Here is a 7,906-nt window from a genome sequence, read left to right as displayed (position 1 = left end):
CTCACCCCTATGTTGCACGAGTCTGGTGTTTTTGCTTTTTAATTAATTCAAGCTTCATTTTTAGCTGTATAATTCTCAGAACTGATATTTATTATATAAAAACAATAAAATATATAAAAATATAATTAACTTATGTTTATTGAAATAAAAAATACATCAATTTATTGTTGAAATAAATTCACAGCCAATACCTATTGCAACTGCATATTGATATTTTTCATTCGATGCAGGCCGCACGTAACGTCTGATATTTTTCGAGTACGTTCAAGCTTACAAAAGCCTAACCTAAGTATTATAAACCCATACAATCCTGGCCCAAAAAAGCCCATTATTATAAATTAGCAACTTGGATAGCCCATTGAATAAAAAATTATACTGAAAGGAAACGCTATTCTCTGCGGAGTTTTTCCGTGCGGAGCTGTGCCAATCTTTTAATCTGGTCCGTTCGTTTCGAATCGGACGGGCTGGATTAAGGGTTCACCAAATTTTGAGTTTTTTTTAAATTCGGGCAAGATCTGATCTGGTACGTCTGATTCTAAACGAACGGACCAGATTAAAATCTCGATACTTACCCGAAAGGAAACGCTATCTGGTACTCCGATTCAACATATAGTGCCGTCTTCCCGACCAGTCGCTATTTCAAAACCCTAGGCGGTGTCGCAGGAAAAGCTCTAACCCTAATCCGCCATTCTTTCTTCGCGAAAATGACGCAGAAGGGAAACTTGTTCAAGGGAAAACAAAAGAAGAAATCGATTCCTCCAAGTCGCCATGGCAAAGCGCCCCATATTCGCAAAGGTACTTGTCTGTTATTTAACCCTCCCAATCGTGAAAAATGCCTTGTTGGTCTGTCTTATGAGTTTCTTTTCTGAGAGTTTATTTACCCCGATAATCATTTTCAGGTAAAAGAGTTATGAAATCATTGAAATCGACTACGGACATGGAAGCAGATCGGGTATGCTCTTAGACCCATATTAAAAAAAAAACAAATTATTCTTTAATTTTAGAAGTTCAGCGTAGTGTTTTGAATGATATTTGATGTTTAAGCTGTAATTAAGCCGAAATTAGCTGTAAAACTTGAATTAAACATGAATCCCGAGCCAGAACAACCTCCCTCAGAATGAATCAAACCAACTTGTGGGTAAATTTTAGTGGCCAGCGAGTCTATGTCGTACCAGTAAAACAGTGTATCTTGTTTCATTATGTTACTGACCAGGAGCAATTGCTTGTAGATACCAACTGTGGGTTAAATGTATACTCTGCTGCTGATAGTGCTTGGCGTCTCTCTCATTGGTTTTACAAAAAATGTGATCCTTATCACTAGTTTATATCTAGTGTTAACTTCTTGTTGATTTTTTTACTTGCTCTAGGAATTGACAAAGTTCATAAACCAATGCAATGAGACGAAAGCCGCCACTGTTGCTAGCAAAGAAGGTGGTGAGTTTAGCATTCTGAAGACAATAAAAACAGACCAGGCCGGATCTTCTAAGAAATAATTTTTAAGCAAAAGTGCTGTTCTTCGGGGTTGTAAAGTAGACAGTAGTTAGCAAAATCAACAATCCTAGGTGCCAGGTTGCAGTTTTGTTTTGCTATTTTTGTTGATTATGTGATGATGTTGTATAATTGGAGGTGGTTCTCTAGAATTTTTTACAAGGAAAATGTTTTGATAATTCTTTTTTCAGTACTATTTGTGACTTTGTTTCTCTTCAATGATCCCTATTATCTAGCATGCCAAGTTTAAGGATATTCCCGTGTTTGGCATTAAATTACAACAGTGTCGATTAAAGAGCCTGTAGTAACATAAATAATTGAAGGCCAAACTATTATATTATTTGACCATACAGTTTTGCAAAACTGATGTATTATGAAACAAATAAAGCATGATCTATTTTACCAAAGCGTGCGAAATTTATAAAAATACCCTCAACCGAAAAAACAAACACTAAAAGACCACTGATTTGTGAGAATTCCATATTTGTCATTTGTTGTTGCGGCTATGCAAAAACCAAAATTTTCAATTGTTTCATCTGACATTTATTGATTTGTTTAATAATTTTCAAAAATGAAAAGAGCATCAAACAAAATAGATAAAACATCTTATAATTTAGATGTTCTTGAAGGACTTCGAAACATTTTTCATGCAGGGTTTTTTTCAGTTGTAAAAAAAATAATTAAACTATTTTTTGGTGTGTTACTGAAAAAAAAAAAAAATGCTTTGGATGTGAATTATTAATCCTGGTTCAAAAGTCACTTCTAGATAAATAAAGAAAATATCGTGATCCTTCTAATACATTCAAACTGTAAGATACTCTATCTATTTTAAAAAGAAAATTGATTTGACATTTAGTAATAATGAGAAATCATTTTTTTTCGATGTAGATGGAGTACCTTAGAATTTGATGTATTAGAAGGATGACAATAATTTATTTATTTACTAGAAGTGGCTTTTGAACTGGAATTAATAGTTTAGATTCAAAGCATTTTTTTTCTGTAACACAATAAGAAATAGTTTAATTTTTTTACAACCGGAAAAAATCCTGTCTAAAAAATATTTCGGAGTCCTAGTACATCTAAATGATAAGATATTTTATCTATTTTGTTTGATATTCTTTCTAATATATTCAAATTATTAGTTATTCATTCTATATTTAAAAATGATTAAAAAATCAATAAAACCCACATATGAGTGGTCTTTTGGTTTATTTTATTTTTTTGTTGACGGTTTTAGAAATTTTCGGCAAAGCATGACATGGTTCGCCGTGTGATTTGGATCGTTCGATTTCATGTACTGAGAGATTTGAGAGATAACACCTTCGAGACTCGTAAGTCATAACGAATAGTCTGAACTCTGAATGCTGTTTATTTGTATCTTAGTTTATTATTTTATTCTTAGATGATGTGAAATCAGTCCCAAATTAAAGGTGAAACAAGAGGATAAAACGGTGGGTAGACTAGTTAAAAAGAGATTAATGAGAATATAAAATCAAAGAGCTGATGATTATATAACATTTTTTCTCATCAAAGTCATGAAGTATTGAAAGTAATTCTAGGTACATCTATTTTTAGAGTATTTTAATTCAACACTTTTGATAATCATCAAAATTCAAAAAGGCGTGTTTATTGCTATTATTCATTATTTTATTTAACATTTTAACGTGTGTTTATTTTAATTAGATTAATCACTGATGAAAAAAAATCATTCAAAATGAGAAGCGGCTGCAACCGGTCACAAAATTCACGAATTAAATCCGAATAATTTTTTTTTTTGGTGATGCTGAACCGAACGTCGAATTATTCAACTGATCAAATTTTAAATGAATTAAACCCAAATAATTCACGAATTTTACGAATTTTTCACAGATATGATTTTATTTCCGAATCTTTTTCAAAAAATTTCTGAATTTTTTTTTTTTGCTCTCTTATATGATTGAAATCTCCAAGTCGGATAATTTCTAATCATTCCCAAATAGTATTTAAATTATTTCCGAATCACAAATTTTTGAGCTCATCGAACTCAACTCGAATAATTCATTTGTCACTGTGACAACCGCTGCACATCTCAAAGTTCTCAACGCATGAAATGGCTTCACAGCTAACCGGGCCGAGAAACAATGAACATTAAACATTAGCATCTGATTACTAAGCAGCCTGCGAATATTTTTTTTTTTTTTAAAAAAGAAGAAGAAGAGAGAACCAGAAGTGGCTGCAGCATCGCAATTTTTTTTTTTTTTTTTTTAGTGGTAAAGAGCATCTGAAGTTTTCAACGCATCGAATCTCTAGAGCGAATAAGGAATCAATCAGAATCTAGTTACTGCCTTACTGGATAAATGATAAGGGATAAGGGATAAGCATAAAGTTGTCAGGCTATAAAATATGTCCAGGTTCCTGGTACCGAATCCGCATCACCTCAGGTACCTGAGGTGCAAGTGGTAAATCTCGACCATTCATTTCACTTGACACGAATCTCAAAGAAGGAACAGCTACCGATTGAGTTAGCTATAATTAATCTGAGCCGTTCATTTTTATTAATTGCACCTCAGGTACCTAGGGGGATCCGGACTCCCTGATACCTTGGACCTGGACCCTTCCGTCTGCTTCGTTGTCGAGTAACCGACAGTGATTAGATACTAAGAAACAAATGCTCACAGTAACAACTAGCAAGCTAGATTTTTTTTTGTTTCCTTTTTAAGATTGCAGACATATACCAAAACGAAGATATTTGCTAAAAAATTCAACGGTCACACTCACTTCCCCATCCTTTCTAATGGTCAAAATAGATATTTCCTTCCCCCTTCCTCTCTGATTTGCCCAAATTAATATCTATTCAGATTCCATCTTCTTCTTACACAGATACAGATATTATAATCGATCTCTGAATTCTGGATAACCATGAGCTACAGTGCTTGGAGCACCTCTTGCCCTCTCAAATTCAAGTCTCATTTTCATTCTTCCTCTTGCAAGAGTAGAAGACATTTCATCTCTAGAGCTTCTAAAATTGCATACGAAAAGGCGCCTTCTTCTGATCTGCCTCACCTGATTCTCCATGATTCCCTTGATGCTGCCGGCATCGACACTCAGCATGCCCGGGTTAGTCTCCTTTATTTTTCCACTTTCTTATTTTCATATGTATAAAGACGTTCACTCGATCAACCATTCCTTTCACCGATTTTTATAAACCTCCAAATTTTAAAATAAAATATGATCTTTTTCCAAAAAGAAATTCAGATTTTGTATAAATGTAATTGTAGATGCATGCTTTTAGTTCAGACATTCTCCTAAGAATCGATTGGGACTAATTTTTAATTATCAAATCGAGTGCCAAAAACACCAACTAATTTGGTAAGTTTTGAGAAATCCAGTAACTGGTACTTGAATCCACCGATAATATTGTCTTGTGTAAACATCCTGAATCTGGTATTTTGATCAATTCCCCCCTGCATGATATGCCACTTAAAAGAACCAAACATAAGCATGCCAGAGACCTGTATGCAGGAATATTGAAGTGAACAAAATGATCTCTCTGTAATCATGAATCTACCATTGAATTTGCATAGGCTGCCAGGGAGGGTTTCTGTAGTCAAATCAGCCGGCTAACAGAACTCAACGCTGAATCGAGCATTGTAATTAGCAGAGGTCCTGACCTGGCAAAAATCGCATTGCACGTAGCAGCAGAAGACGACTCTCTTGTGTCCCACTCGTCAGTGCCTCTTCCTGTAAGCTCATTTATTAGCCGCCTTGATGACTTGTCGATGGACTTTTGCTCAACCTACCTCCCTCCATCTGGCACTTCACCTGAGATTTTTTTGGGGAACCTTGAAAGATATCTCTACATTCACAAGGTATGTACTGGTTTCTGGGATATTAATAGCATGTTCCAGTAGAATTATTTGGTAATTCTTACTCCTGGGATTCTAATTAAGTTTATGTTTTCTACATAGATATTAACTAAACAGCTAAACCTTTCTGACTGCTATTGTTCATTCTTCTATAGGGATTTCGTAGAATTGACAGTGCAATTGATGCCCGGTCTTTATATCTTCATTCCGTAGGCACCTTCAACCTTCCCTTTATTCTTATACAAATTAACTTTTGATCTGGAGACAATAATTATATTTTGAATCTTTTCCCTCTTTTGTACTGGCAGACTCTGACTTGCCGGTCAGGATCTGTTACCATGCTCTCGCTGATATACTCCGAAGTTTTGAAAATGCTTAAAATCAGCGGCTTCCTAGATTTCGATGCGGAGATATACTGTCCTTATAGCCAAGAAAATGGATTTCCTAGAGGCTACGACAAGAAGAAAAGCAAGATATCAGACGAACCCCATATCATGACATCCAAATCACTCTTAGTCAAGGTGAGTCTAGGCCATGACTATTCTAATCTTGTGAAGTATATTGGCAGAAGTCTGTTCATTTCATTTTAAATTGCTTTTTATTAAACATATCAATTTATCTTCAATGCAGATATTGAAAAATCTCAAGGATGCTTTTTGGCCATTCCAGTATGACCGGTCGAGCAGCTTATTTTTAAGAGCTGTTCATGCCGCTAACCGAACTAATGTCGGTCAAGATACTACAACTGCTAGCGAAAATGTGAGGTAATCAATTTTTATTATGCAAAATTTCAATTTAAGCACTGAACAAATACTAAAGTGTGACGAGCATAATGACTGATGAACCACACGAGTAATAGAGTGGCGGTATTTTTGGTGTTATTCTTTGGTAGTTTGTAACGAGGAATTGTTGTAAACTAAGTAAGCTTGTTTAAATTGCAGCCCAATGGAGATTGCTTCTGCCAAAGCTGCTCAGCACAGACTGCAGCGTGGCGTATGGACCAGTGTTCGGTTTGGTGATATGCGCCGTGCTTTGGCAGGTAACCAGTGAACACCTTCGCTTTTGCAAATTTAACTGTTGAAGTTTCATACATGGTTTTTTGTTAACATTCTTTCAAATCAATGTTGATGAGTCTTTGTATCAAAATTTGCAGCATGTGAGCGGCTTATTCTACTACACGGAGACAACGAAGAACTGAGAGACTATGCTGTGCTCCTATATCATTGCGGATACTATGAAGATTGTTTGAAGTATTTGACACTTTTTGAAGCTTCACAGGTAATTATTGATTCTTTATAAATTTTTTTGTTGGCAATAAAGATTGTACTGCTGAATATCATCAGTGAATCATTAAAGTCCAGTACACATAACTCCGAAATTTTTATTTATACCAAATTCAAACAAAAAAAAAAAAGACCATGATTTGTGAATATTTCCAAAAACACCCAGGCTGCAGAATGGTTTGGCGGCTCCATTCTTGGGAGGGCGCAGATTGGTTTGGAGGCCCCCAAATACCAAAAAATGAACTGTGCTATTAAATATATTTAGGTTTTCTAGGGGCCTCCAAACCAATCTAACGGTCCCCCAAGAATGGGGCCGTCAAACCATTTTGCGACCTGGGTGTTTTTGGAAATTCCCAGAATTTGGAGTGTTTTTTTTTTAAATATGGTATAAATAAAAATTTCGGAGAACAAGCTTCGTACCAATCCGGTCGGCTTCTATAGAATACATTGTGTTATATATCCTAGAATATAAATTAAGTTGGCTTACCAAAAATATTGCAGGAAAGAGATTATCAAAGAAATCCGATAAATAAGTTAGAAGATGAGGCAGTTAAGATACTTAAAGCACGGATTAATCTCATATTGGCAGAGGACGGGGGTAATAAGCCCAGTGCAACTACAAGTTATTGGAGTAACAACTACGAACCATGGTAGATATGCCCATTTAGTTAGTTTGTAATTAATAATGTCCTTTTTTTTTTTTGTGGGGGGGGGGTTTCCCATTTAGTTAGATAGTGTAATTAATACAAAATAGAAAACATTAATGCTATAAAAGTTTGGAACAAATTTGTGCGAATTTGAAACATCAAATCATGCAAATGTTTATTACTACAATAGTCATCCACGATTTAAAAAAAAAATAGAATTAATTTTAATTATTTTAATAAAACAAGCACTATTAATTTATTTATTTTTATAAAAAGCAACTCCCCTGATCCTAGATATCAGTGGAGGGAGAATTTAAATTTTATTCTAAAAAATTTGTGTTGGTCATTTTTACTTGTGTCTTTCTAGAGTTGGCGGTGGAGCTGTTTTTAAAAAAAATCATCATCCACTTGCATATAAACACATAAAATCTCCTCACACCTACTATAGGTGTTTTTTCAAGAGCGGATCTCAGTACATTCTAGAGGGATTAAGTTATTCTGTGATTTCAAAATTTTAATTATGTATATTGAAATTTAATTATTTGTTTTTTTAATATTTTATACAGTCCAACTCTCCAAATAAATAATAAATGTTTACTTGTAATCTAGTGATTAAAATCTTATTTTGTTATTGAGAGAATAT

General features: G+C 34.4%; 2 protein-coding genes across 2 annotated transcripts; both read left to right on the top strand.

Moving 5' to 3' along the window:
• Positions 1-609: 609 nt before the first annotated feature.
• On the top strand, positions 610-1,671 carry LOC144565301 (2,3-bisphosphoglycerate-dependent phosphoglycerate mutase). The gene is made up of 3 exons (XM_078315022.1): positions 610-795; positions 900-952; positions 1,368-1,671. Exons 1-3 carry the CDS (start codon positions 705-707, stop codon positions 1,491-1,493), a joined length of 270 nt encoding a protein of 89 aa, XP_078171148.1. The 5' UTR covers positions 610-704; the 3' UTR covers positions 1,494-1,671.
• A 2,531-nt stretch (positions 1,672-4,202) lies between these two features.
• On the top strand, positions 4,203-7,412 carry LOC144554000 (uncharacterized). Its single transcript, XM_078302176.1, has 8 exons — positions 4,203-4,584; positions 5,052-5,336; positions 5,489-5,542; positions 5,642-5,854; positions 5,964-6,097; positions 6,275-6,372; positions 6,487-6,611; positions 7,118-7,412. Exons 1-8 carry the CDS (start codon positions 4,387-4,389, stop codon positions 7,268-7,270), a joined length of 1,260 nt encoding a protein of 419 aa, XP_078158302.1. The 5' UTR covers positions 4,203-4,386; the 3' UTR covers positions 7,271-7,412.
• Positions 7,413-7,906: the final 494 nt, after the last annotated feature.

This window comes from Carex rostrata, chromosome 1 (assembly GCF_964058835.1).
Source record: "Carex rostrata chromosome 1, lpCarRost1.2, whole genome shotgun sequence".
In the NCBI taxonomy this organism is placed as follows: domain Eukaryota; kingdom Viridiplantae; phylum Streptophyta; class Magnoliopsida; order Poales; family Cyperaceae; genus Carex; species Carex rostrata.
Note: the sequence above shows the minus strand (reverse complement) of the source record. Positions and strands in the feature narration are given on the sequence as shown.